General features: G+C 36.0%; 1 protein-coding gene across 1 annotated transcript in view; it reads right to left on the reverse strand.

The window, feature by feature from the left end:
- The window catches only part of LOC131796485 (uncharacterized), a 49,237-nt gene extending 41,353 nt beyond the window's left edge, over positions 1 to 7,884 (reverse strand). Inside the window, exons 1-8 of the mRNA XM_066171925.1 lie at positions 7,837 to 7,884; positions 5,501 to 5,775; positions 3,827 to 3,950; positions 2,971 to 3,124; positions 2,115 to 2,296; positions 1,278 to 1,356; positions 820 to 911; positions 237 to 366 (exon numbers count right to left, since the gene is read on the reverse strand). Coding sequence (XP_066028022.1) covers positions 237 to 366; positions 820 to 911; positions 1,278 to 1,356; positions 2,115 to 2,296; positions 2,971 to 3,124; positions 3,827 to 3,950; positions 5,501 to 5,772 — 1,033 coding nt within the window. The 5' untranslated portion in view covers positions 5,773 to 5,775; positions 7,837 to 7,884. The remainder of the gene's footprint in view (positions 1 to 236; positions 367 to 819; positions 912 to 1,277; positions 1,357 to 2,114; positions 2,297 to 2,970; positions 3,125 to 3,826; positions 3,951 to 5,500; positions 5,776 to 7,836) is intronic.
- Positions 7,885 to 13,430: the final 5,546 nt, after the last annotated feature.

Here is a 13,430-nt window from a genome sequence, read left to right on the forward strand (position 1 = left end):
AATTGTAGCAGACAGAAGGGAGAATTAACAATAAGATCTTGGGAGTTAAAGGGTTAAGTAAATAATGCTCTTAGGGAGTTTACCCTTAAGTAAAAAAACAAATAAACATAATTAAAAAAAAACAACTGAAATTATAAATCAATGAACACCCAACATCAATGTTGTCTCTTTTGAATCTTTGTTGTAAAGGAGTTAATTTCAAAACATTTTCCTGGTTGGTTAATAATTTAACAAACCTGGAATTTTACAAATGTAGCCAAGACTTGTCTCCTCTAGTATATTTGGTTCTAAATTGCCAAAGGTAGCTTTCACATTAATATCTGTTGACAGCTCAGGTTCAAAGGTGAAAATACAGGGGGCTCCTCCCTGCAGATGTGGAAAACAAATTCAGTGTTGAAAAATTATTTTAACCTTATTCATACCTGAACTTACACATCACAGACCAACTAAAAAAGACAGCTAATCAATTGCTGAAATTGAAATGCAATCTTAAATTTACCCTTTATTCTGAATGCTGATAATAAACTGACAGAATTGCATCAGGAAATAGTAAAAAATACATCACAAACTATTTTACATTGTCTTTTAAACTATGACACTAAAAAAACCTGGCAAATCTATAAGCATTAAAGGGTTAGGTCCGATACAGACACACAAGAAGTAATTACCATAAGAGACAATATTGAACTTCCTTTTTCATAGGTGTCTATAGATACAATGCATGTTTCTACAATAATATAAATCTACTTTGGAGATTAGTGCTACAACACAATTAAAGGAGAGCACCATTCTATTGGCATATAGAAGGTAATTCTTTACCTGCAAAGGACTCTCTGTAGGATTTATGAAAACCTTATGCTTGTATTGCTTCAAATACTGTTCTATGATTCCAACATCTATTAAATTTTGAGCTGGAAAGTCAATATCAGCCATTAAACTCAAAGAAAGCAGACATGTTTATCACTATACACCAGGATTGTTCTTACTCTCTTATTTCAAAATAAAGCAAGCTAAGACTTGTAAGGTTGACCAAAAGGTGAATGTGAGCCCAAAAAATGTGTTTAAATTTAAACCTCTCCAGATTTTATTATTTCCAGAGGTTCGCATCTCTGCTAATGTGGGGTCAGCATCTTGGCTGATGAGAAGTTATTTAAGTTTAATCAAGCTTAATGCATTGAAAAGTGGATGTTGATAGAAGGGCTGAATAAGGATTGAAATCATATTTCCTTCAACACTAGTTTACACTGACATGACTTGTTTAACTTCTTTAAACTTACCTCCATAATTCGCCCCACCCTGTTGGGAAATTGATCCGCTGTGAATTTCACTCTCCAAAGAAGCTAACAGTTCAATGATCTGTATCCAAAAAATTAAAAATAATAGTAAGTTTGACATGGTTTCTTGGATGCAAAAGACTTTTTCTTATGTTTCTCATCTTCTCATTATTTATCCAACCATCTTGCTGCACTTAGACCAAATCTACTTGGCCTACCAGGTAGTTGCAGGCTCCCACAGTACATAATTTATGTCAATTATGACCAATGAGAGGCAAATAGGCAATAAAGTGAAATAACACACCAAACAGTGGGCAGTGAGTGAAACAACACGGTGGCACACCTAAGTGGCTTACAGATAAATACGATAGGTCCTCAACCTGAAAAAATATTTCAGATTTTCCCAAAGCCCTAAGGCTATTTATTACAACCCATTAAACAGTTTCTACCATTGATGTTTTTGGGACCACAAAACAATTGTTTGTCTATCAATCACTACATGCTTCTGCACAGTTTTCATAGGGAATTGTGGTAGCAAGAGAATCAAACAAAATAACAGAAGTGACTATGCCATACATCTAAATAGATATTAGCTACAATGATCAAAATTAGGCTTACATTCTCATGCTTCAAACTCCACTTCATTCATTTCTTATTCTACATATAATGTGTGGTTGACTTTGGTACAATAGTTTGTTTGAACTCTATGAGAAGCATACTTCTTGCATCTTAAATTTACCACACCTAAAAATTACAGCTGTTCATTATCCTTCATTTTGAAAGACTAAAAACATGAGCTGACTAACTTGAACTTTAACATATTTTTTTGTAAATGACTACCTGATCAAAAGCCCAGACAGTCACAGGTGTATACTGTTGACCACTTGGACTCCCTGCAGCAGTGAATGTCTCTGGTGAAGCCTGATTGTATGACTTCTGGATCTCTGTATCTTTACTAGTGATTTGTAAACGTTTCATTTGAGATACAAGAGTGGAAGAATTTCTCTGCTTTGGTAAATCACCTACACACAACACACATAAAAGAATTGTATTAATTTATCTAACAATATCAACTTTTTTCCACAAAGAATTGAGTTTTCCTAAGTACACACATTACATTAACGTTTAACCATTTACTTCCTGGTCTCAATGATCTCCTTATGAGGTAGAAATGTACTTTGTATGCATTCATGTGTTTGTGACAACTCAAATAGATTATCTACATTCACTGCTGTTATCAACAGTGTTGACATACTTTTCAGTATTATGGTCTTCATCGACTACACTTATAAGATGATAAGAAGACTGATATTTTCAAGGAGCAGACAACACCTTGCTGTTTATATTGTCTGCTATGAGTTACCTAATAAATATTTTGATCACAGGCCAGCTAACACCTGCCAACAAATTTCTCAAGCACTGCTGAAGTAATAGAACTATCAAATGAATTTACATGTTAGAGAATTATAGGCATTCATTGAATAGACAGAGTTTTACTAATAAAGGTTACAAGGGAATCAATGAAAAAAATGTGAAGTGTTGCATAATATTTCCAACTCTTTACTCAGTGAACCTAAGAACTTTTGATCGCTAGACTTCAGAATGTTTTTGAACTGCAGTGAGTAAGACACTTAATAGGCAAAAGGCATGATAAGTGAAAGTTGATTGACACTAAAATACTGGTAACATTATCAACCTGTTGGAGGGATTGGTTGAGGTGCTTGTGCCAATGTCATTGGAACCATTTCTGTTATCTGACTTGTGTTAGGACCCACTGGTGGAAGTGTAACATGCGCTTCTGACTGCTCTGAGTCTGTGGAGAAGGCACCAGAGTCTTGCACTTGCTCTCCCTAAAAAAATTATGGAAAATTCATATGATCAGATACTGGATTACATTTCCTTCTATCCTAATCTTCATTAATGAATTCCTTCATCTGATAAATACGTAAATTCAGGAACTTTGTTATTGTGAATGATTACTTTTTGCTGAAATATTCTTATAAACTACTATAAAATATTCTTATAAACATTGAACCCTTTGCCCTTGGTGAGACTACTGCACTGACTTTGTTTAACCTGTCCTAAGTTACAATTAGTCTAATTTACCATACTTGTATCTGAGCAAAAACCAAGTTAATATAAGGTGGCTATGAATCATAAAATTATGCACAGATTGTAAAGCTTTACAAGAACATATGAAATGAGGCAATTGTGAAGAACAGCTCCCTTCCATCAACGTCAGCTAACAAATAACAAGCCACTGCCAGTTAAGACCAACAGGTTTAACAATAAGGGCTATTGGAACAAAACTTTGAATATACTTTACTGATATGTATCTTCTTCTAGGAAAAAAGAGTGTGTCAAATCATACCACAATTCTTTGCAGACCTCTTTTTGGTATGTCACATCCCAAAATGTAGACATGGGTACTCCTTTAAATTCTCTGACACAATCTCAACCAACATAGGGAATTAAATACAGAGCTAAATTAAAGTAACACACAGAAGTACAAAAGACTTTGCAACTTGTTGTACTGTCTAAGTGATACAAACCTCACAAAAGATATACAACACACTGTCACCCTTTATAATTCTGTTTATATCTTTTCCACTCCAGATACAGCGCTTTTCACCAAAGTCAAGTTTCACTTTCCCAGCTGACTTAGCACAATGAAATCTGCAAACCAAAGTAAGCTTTATTAAAAACCTACTGACAACTAAGGATTCTGCAGTACATCGATGTCCCATGACTTAATTGTTGTCAACCAAAGATCCTTCTTTGACCTGTAAGTACTAAAATATAACATCCCACTGATTGTACTTATACTATTTCAAATTTTAAAATTTAGCAATTTGTTTTTACCCACTCTTTCTTACCTACTAAGTAGAGAGGGTAATCATGGCCGGAGAAAAATAAACATTAATAAATTCTTCAATGACAAGTTTGACAGAACAAATGAAACCAGAAAATAGAATCTTTCTCAGTGTTTTTGGTATTCAAAGTGTCCTCTTTGTTTTATTCAAACCAGAGGCCTTCAACAATTTAAAATCTGGGACTTCCCCCTGTGTGTCACCATTTCACAGAAGATATTTCAGTTTTTTAAGGGTATATAGGCAAATATATTATGGATTTTTGACCAATCAGGGAGTGTGCATTGTGTTTAAGTTGTTATGGAACTCTTTTACAGTATAATTACCAGTTTCAAACAATTGCTCATTAAAATACAGTTCCTACATGACAAATGTTAAACTGTCCAAAAAATTTCTCACCTCAACTTATTTCAACTTTTCAATAAAATTGAGCTTTACCATGCAAAATTGGCAGAAAGGCTGCAACAAAGTTGCTCAAAAAGGTCATGCAGACACTGTTTTAGTGTTGTATTGCCACAATGTTATTGCAGTTGCATTTGATAAAAAACAAAGTGTAAACACACCAGTAAAGAAAACCTTTTAAGGTGACAAAAACAATCCAAACATCGTTGGCACAACAGTGAAAACTTACTAGTTTAAACTAGCTTGAACTCAAGAGTATTTTCCTACTCAAAGCAAGTTTGGCAAATTCAGGCGAAAAAGAACCCAAGATATTGATTTTTTTTGGGGGGGGGGGGAAATTGCCAACATTAATTTACAAGCATGGTCCCTCATCTCATTTTCCACTCATTATCTCAAGTATAAACTGTTGATAAATGGGATATTTGCCTCTTCAGCTAGAAAAAAATAGGTCCTGGATTGGTGGAGTATGTTCTTAATCAATTTTTTGGAACTACATTACTTTGCACTTATAGATAGCCTGCTGATTTTCTATGTCTTTCCATGATTTTCCAGGAGCCAAACCTAAATTCCATGACATTCCATGTCTTTCCAGGTTTTCCAAGACCCGTATGAACTCTGTTTTAGGATTAGAGTGATTTCCCACATCTCCATCTTTTAAGATCAGGGGAAATTCTCCTTCATGTTGTCTTTCAGCATTTGAGGTGATTTTCTTCCATTTTTTTCTTAATTTAGCTCTCTAGAGCATTGTTATGTTGTAATGGTTATCTACCAGTGCAGGTTATGAATAATTGAGACACTTTTAACCTCTATATGTCTCATAATTTATTATCACTACACCTTGTAAAGATTTACCTAGTAAATCCACAAAACAGGTTCAAGAAAGTGTCAAATGTTGTGATCTACACAAGCTTCTGATATTGAGGTCCTTTTACACTCATGACTTCAAAAAATTACCTTTCAGTGCCAGCAAGAATTGGGAAAGTCTCCTTCAGAATCTCTTTCATATCTTCTTCTGTTTTACTTAAGGTAAATGAGATTTCTTTACGCCGCGTTTTATCTTTATTTATCTTTGCCAAAGTTATTGTAGTTGGCATAGGTACTTCATTTGATCCAGGCTTTCGAATGACGTCCTCTCCTGTTATAACCACTGCCCACTTTTTAATTGGATCATCAGCAGCTTTCCTCTTCCTTTTGTTAGGAGGATGTTCATCCTGGTTGGTGTCCATATCCTTTTAAAAAACAAAATTCAATTTAAAAAAAAAACTGTAACCTGGAGCATGTCTCAACCCAAACAATCCAGTCTGTCAAATCACATAAATCTGTATTCACAATTCTGGACCAAAGATTTCTTGTGATAATTGGTGAACCCTCCTGGCAAAGCGAGTCAGATTGCTATCCTGTGAGTTGGTATGAATAAAATATTTAATTTATTTTTCCCTAGGAAAATATCATATAGAATCACCCAGAGACTTCAGTGTTTTCTCAATGAAAAAGTAATTTAAAATCACTGGAGGCCATAAAGAGAATAAGGCTGTTACAGCTTACAGAAGGGTCAGTAATTACAATAGCCTCCCTATGTATCAACATTCTCTGAATACACCTTAGCAACTTGAGTAACCTGCATAGCCATTTGTATAAAAACATTTAGCTATATTTTTCAACATCTCACCTAGGAAACTTACAAACGTACCACTCAACTGGCATCTAAGACAGGCACAGTTTTCTAATATTTTGAGGTATTTTACAAATAAATATAAAAACTACATAAAATTCACACAGGTTTTGAGTGGTCAACCTCCCATCCATGATCATTTCAACCTTTAATTATACCAAAAAATTTTTTCATCATCCTTTTTTACTGAATATGAACCGTAAATTAGCATGGTGAAAATTTTCAGAATAAGTATTTTTTTTTTTTTACATTTACATATATCATCTTGCAACATCTATAACAGGCATATTCGCAAGCTCCTAACTAATAACTAAAGCACTACAACTAGGAAATATAAAAATAGGAAAAATATATATATAAATAAATAAATCGAAAAAGGTAAACATTACACTGAAAAAATGTAGTCAGAGATGGTGGCTTTAAATTTTGCAGTTGAATCCAATGTTGCATTTCAACGTGTGCAGCACTGTAGCCACTGCGAAAACCTTACAACAGAGCTCCCTTTTTCTTATGCAAGGAGCAGGACATTGGTTTACAACCATTGCACGGGGAAACGTTCTGTCCACCACGTCGACTGCTGGTGATGACCATACTTGTCGAGGTGAGATATGTTAAAATACACTCTCCTTTTGGATGTCAGTCGACTGAGTGCAGCCATGTTCCGAAAACGTCTGTATGATACGAAGCTGAGCTGCATCATTCTAGCTGCACACTCAGCTTTTCACCACGAATTTTATCTTTTACAAGCAGAAGTTACCATTAAAACCCTCTCATAAGAATTTAAAATCCGTCGTTGGCGCACGCAGCCGTAACTCCATGCTCCGCAGAGATTGCACATAGCAGACAAACGCAAGTTATTTGCTGTATTAACTAGCTCACGTGATCAGTGCAAAAAGGGACAGATGCAATACGCGTAACCTCTAATAACCACACAAACACATAACAATTTAGCAAGATTATTGAGCCGTGATTAACCATTTTTGTAATCCGGAAGGCAACAATTAAGGCAAATTATCGAAAACTGGCAAATATATTAGACGCAAATCAAATATTGTCATATTTTCCTGAAAAACGAGAGACGGAAAGAAGACCCAACGAAGAGGAATAAGTTGACCATTTTAAAATTCGTTTCGAACTCCAATTGCCTCTGCGTTATCCAAGAAAAGATTGGTTTCCCTTTTTACTATCAGATAGCGTTTACCCAGCCTACCCATTCCATCGCGAACATAATTGATCGTGACAGTAGAAAACGAAGAATTTTGATTGTGATACTCTGTAACTGCAGCTTTAAAACTTCGCCCTATTTGTATTTGAATTGATCAAAATGACCTGGCTAAATCGTCACGCCGGGCGTACAAATACAAGAGAATAAAGGGGTAAGTTTCTAAAAACAAAAAATACATGACTTAAATATGGCTTAAAATACATAAACTGTTAAATGCACAAATGTCTAGACGTGCATATGTCTGCGAGGAAAATCGATAAGTACAGCCGTCAAAACGTTTGAAAAGGTTTCCGAAGCTACTCCATTTCGTTGCAAGTGAATCATTTACTACATCATTTCCTACTTGTCTGATGTACCGGGAAGTAAAAAAAACAAAACCTTCCTATTTCTCACCTTAAGAGGCTGAGCTCAACTGGATCCACTCTATGACTTCAGATCGAGTACAACCCCCAAAAGTGCCTTAAAAGCCCCTAAAAGCTGCTCACGTGGTCAGTCTAAAACATTGCGTGACGTTTGTTATGACGGGATCAGCGGCGGATAACTGATCACATGACTAAACTACGACAATAAGTGGACGATTTAACAACGGCGATTTTGCCACAGTTATTAACCTGTGTATTTCAATTTATCAAGACTAATAGCTTGGTGTTTCACCATTTTCGCACTCCGAAAAAGCAACAATTTCACTTAAAACAACACAGACGTTCAATGAAAGACAACTATTTATATATATATATATATCGCAATTGGTCACGTCATGTTATGTTTTGCAGAGAACAGTTTCTCCGATCAAGCGAACACGAATCGATAGTTAAATTCAAAATAATCGGAAAACTTCAGACGTCTGTATTTTACCACGACATATCTACATCTGTCCTTTCCTCTTCAGAGAAGTCTCGAGGCGCAACATCCCACGGTAATATTTTGCCAGAGTTGCCGTTGTGCAATTTTTGCAACATGAACATTAACAAAATTGATTGCAGTACAGATAAAGTAGATGTACGAATCTTTAAAAAACGCTCTCGATCACTGAAGACCAGAAAGCCAACTACTATCAAAGTCTCCATTGCCCTGTTTTTCGCGTCTAATAGCACTGTATTTCAGATCACACCCTAACTGAGAAAACATCCTGTTGCAAAGTCTCAAGTTCTTTTCACGGTGTTCTTCTCTGAAATAACGGCTGTAAGCATCTAATATTTTGTGTAGAAATCGCAATATGAATGGTCCAATTGAAACAGAACGCCATAAGTATTTAAGGGAATTTCCACGGGGAAAAATATTTTTGTCTGTTTACGGTCTGAGCGAGTAAATCTATCGCCTAATCATTCCATAATCGTTTAAAATAAGCACATAAAAAGCTATGGTACTATTTCTCACCTGAAAGGGCTCTTGGAGCTTCAAACTCAGCCTACGCTGTGATGATAAAACTTCTTCAAGAACCTTTTTAAGAGCGATCAAATAGAAAGTTGTTCACGTGGTCATTTCAATTATTTGCGTGACTTGTCTTCTTGGCGTGACTGGCAGGGTTTCACTAGATCAACATGACAAAAAATGATCATAGAGTAAGTAATTTAATTCATCAAGGATTTAATGGCGGTTATTTAAGTTAGGCAAGCTTACTGGTCACGTGATGAACGTATTTTCGCATGCGGCAGGCAACGACTTAAGGGCAATTTAACTCACTATAGAAACACTGGTAATTTTCATTCGGTACGCAGGAACATTTATAAAAATTAATGGCATGCTTTGCAGAAATACGGTTTTTTAGATGGAGTAAACACGAATCCAGTTGCTCATTTTAGAATCTTATTCGTACCAAAGTCATTGCTGTGCTCTTAAAAAATTTATTTTCTGCCCTTTCTCTTGAACAAAGACTTGATGTCTACGATGATTTAAGAGTAATTTTTTCAAGCCTAGCCAATGTAACAAAATTAATGGCGACACTGACGAGCAAAATGTTTGCTAAGTTTAATGGACATTCAGTTTAACTTGGATCACTAAAGGCCAGAAAGTGAAAAATTAACAAAGCGTGTCAAATATTCCGCGTTTGTTACGAAAGTGCTTCTAGAACAATCTTCGACCAAATAAATCCCCTTTCTAGACATGTCCACAAGGAAAATTGATAAACAATTCCCCCAAAATTTTGGATAGGTTCCAAAAGCTATTCTCGTTTGTGCGAAATCCATGCAAATAGATACATTACTAAATCATTTCACACTTGTTAGATTTACGAAGGACAAAAAACCTTCCCATTTCTCACCTTATGTAACTGAGCTCAATTCCTATAACTTCCGATCGAGTTCAACCTAAACACATTGCTGTGTAATATATGCACCTCAAAAGCCCCTCAGAGCGTTCATTTTAAAGCTTCGCGCATTGATGACAGCTAGGGTAAAGTCGTTCACGTGGTCAGTCTCTCGTGTGACTTTATATTGTTTGCGTGACTAGTGGCTGTCAACAAAAGCAGATTCACATCGCGCTCACGAATATTCACATGACCTCTAAAAATAATTCAACACAGACAGTTTTTCATAGTTACTCCCCTTTTGGAACTCAAAGTTCTAATGATTACGATTTGATCACAATCACGTACACAAGGGACGAATCGTTTTCTTAACGAAGCAGCGCAATTGTAATTTCCCGCACAAATGAAATAGCATATTTTATCCTGAATTCACAGGTTTTGAAATAAGTCCACACTCTTTGGACAATCAGTCAGAGAGTTTTCTCTACTTTGGAGTTAAAACCGCACAATATGGTCTACGTTCACAAATGATTATATTATAGATTTATAAATTATAATTATAATCTATAACACCTTTAAGACCTTTTATGGTCATCTAAGCTGAGTTAGATAAATTAAGTCAAAAGTCAGCGGTCTACCCAGAACCCCGTTCAGTTTGTCCATCTGAAAGCAAATATATTAGATGCAAGTATGTGCGTAAATATTAGTCAAATAATCTCATTCTTTCCCAAAAAACGGGAGGTAGAACAAAGACCCAACGAAGAGGAATTAGTTCACAATTTTAAAATTCGTTTTGTACTCCAATTGCCTCTGCGTTATCCAAGAAATGTTTGGTTTCCTTTTCTGTTTAACCATGAACTGAAGCCTACGATCACATAGTGTTTTCCCAGCCTACTCATTCCAACGCGACCATAATTGATCGTAATAATAACAAACGGAGAATTTAAGAACCTAACAAAAACTCAGACTAAATTTTGACCACTCGGGAGCTGTCAGTCACGAATGAACAAAGCATCACACGGTCTTTGATTGTGATACTCTGAAGTTACAGCTTTAAAATTTCACAATACTTGTGTTTGAAACTGACCAAAATGACCTGGCTAAATTGTCACACCGAGCTTACAAGTAAAAGGGAATATAGAGGAGTGAGTTTCTAAAGTAACAAATACAAGAGTCTAATCAAGCCTAAAATAAAAAAATAAAAAAAAACTCTATCAAATGCACTAAATGTCCAAACGTGTCTGCGAGGAAAATCGATAAGTGCAGCCGTCATAGTGACGTTTGAAAAGGTTTCCAAAGGTACTCCATTTTGTGTATAATCCTTGCAAGTGAATCCTTCACTAAATCATTTCATACTTGTTTGATATACTGGTAATTAAAAAGACAAAACCTCACTATTTCTCAACTTAAGAGGCTGAGCTCAACTGGATGCATTCTATGACTTCAGATTGAGTTCAACCCCGAAAACATGCCTCAAAAGCCCCTAAAAGTTGCTCACGTGGTCAGTCTTAAACATTGCGTGACGTTTGTTATGACGGATCAGCGGCGGATTACGAATGATCACATGACTAAACTATAACAACAAGTGGACGATTTAACAACGGCGATTTCACCATAGTTATTAACCTGTGTGTTTCAATTTATCAAGACTAATAGCTTGGTGTTCACCATTTTCGCAGTCCAAAAGAGCAACAATTTCACTCAAAATAACACAGACGTTGTTCAATAAAAGACAACTACAAACATAGCAATTGGTTACATCATGTTATGTTTACAGAGAACAGTTCTATGATCAAGCGAACGCGAATCAATTGTTAAATTCAAAGTTCAATCGTCTGTATATTACCACGATATCTATATCTGTCCTTTCCTCTTCAAAGAAGTCTTGAGGCGTAATATCCTTCGGTAGTATTTTACCAGAGTTGCCGTTGTGCAATTTTCGCACCATGAACAAAACTGATTGCAGTACAGATAAACTGGATGTATGAATCTTTAAAAAACGCTCTCGATCGCTGAAGACCAGAAAGCCAACTACTATCAAAGTAACCATTGCCTTGTTTTTGGCGTCTAATGTACTTCAAGATCACACCCTAACTGAGAAAACAGCCTGTTGCAATCAAAGTCTATATTTCTTTTCACGGTGTTCATCTCTGAAATTACGGCTGTAAGCGTCGATTATTTTGTGTAGAAATCTCAATATGAATGATCCAACTCAATCGATGCACCGAACTTACATACGCAATAGTCGCCGAATTCTGCCATACAACATACACAAATATGATGCACGATATTTCGATCAAAACTTCCGCCATAAACATTTGAGGGAATTTGTCTGTTTACGGTCTGAGCGAGTAAATCAATCGCTTAATCATTTCATAATCGTTTGAAATAAGTACATGAAGGACTATGATACTGTTTCTCACCTCAAAGGGCTCTTGGAGCTCCAAACTCAGCCTACGCACTGATGATTAAACTTCTTCGAATAATCTTTTATTAAAGAAAATTGATCACGTGGTCAGTTCAATCATTTGCGTGACTTGTGTTCTTGGCGTGACTGGCGGGGTTTCACGAGATCAATATGACAAAGAATGACCATAGAGTAAGCTGTGAATCCCCTCAGACGATTTAATTCATCAAGGATTTGATGGCAATTACTTAAATCAACCAAGCTTACCGGTCATGTGATTAACTTATATTCGCAATCTGGCAGGCAACGACACGAGTACGCAGGAACGTTTATAGAAACTAATGGTAGGCTTTGCTGAAATACAGATTCCTAGATGGAGCGAACACGAACCCAGCAGTTCATTTTAGAATCTTTTTCGTACCAAAGTAATTTCTGTGCTCTTAAAGCATACATTTTCTGCCCTTTCTCTTAAACGAAGACTTGATGCCAATGACGATTTAATTGTGATTTTCCAAGCCTAACCAATGTAACAAAATAAATGGCGACACTGACAAGCAAAATGTTTGTTAAGTTTAACAAACACACTGTTTAACTTGGATCACTAAAGAATTAACAAAGCGTGTCGAATATTCCGCGTTTGTTACGAAAGTGCTTACAGAACAATCTTCGACCAAATCAATCCCTTCTCAAGACATTTCTGCGAGGAAAATCGAAAAAACTTCCGTCAAAACTTTGAAAAGGCTCCAAAAGCTATTCTTGTTTGCGCGAAATCCATGCAAATAGATGCATTACTAAATCATTTCACACTCGTTGGATCTGCGAAGGACAAAAAACCTTCCCATTTCTCACCTTATGAAACTGAGCTCAATTCCTATGACTCATGATCGAGTTCAACCTAAACACATTGCTGTGTAATATGTGCACCTCAAAAACCCCCCAGAACGTTCAATTTAAAGCTTTACGCACCGATGAAAGTCGTTCACGTGGTCAGTCTTTCGCGTGACTTTATATTGTTTGCGTGACTAGTGGTTGACATTCACCATGCGCTCACGAATGATTACATGACCTGTGCAAATAATTCAACAATAATTCAGACAATTTTTCATAGTTATTCCCCTTTTGGAACTTAAAGTTCTAATGATTATGATTTCATCACAATCGCGTACACAAGGGTCGAATCGTTTTCTTAACGAAGCAGCGCAATTGTAATTTTCCGCACAAATGAAATAACATATTTTACCCTGAATTCACAGGGTTTAAAATAAGTCCACACTCTTTGGACAGTCAGTCAGACAGTTTTCGCACAATATGGTCTACGTTCACAAATAATTTGCT

The sequence above is a fragment of the Pocillopora verrucosa genome, chromosome 9 (assembly GCF_036669915.1).
Source record: "Pocillopora verrucosa isolate sample1 chromosome 9, ASM3666991v2, whole genome shotgun sequence".
Lineage (NCBI taxonomy): Eukaryota > Metazoa > Cnidaria > Anthozoa > Scleractinia > Pocilloporidae > Pocillopora > Pocillopora verrucosa.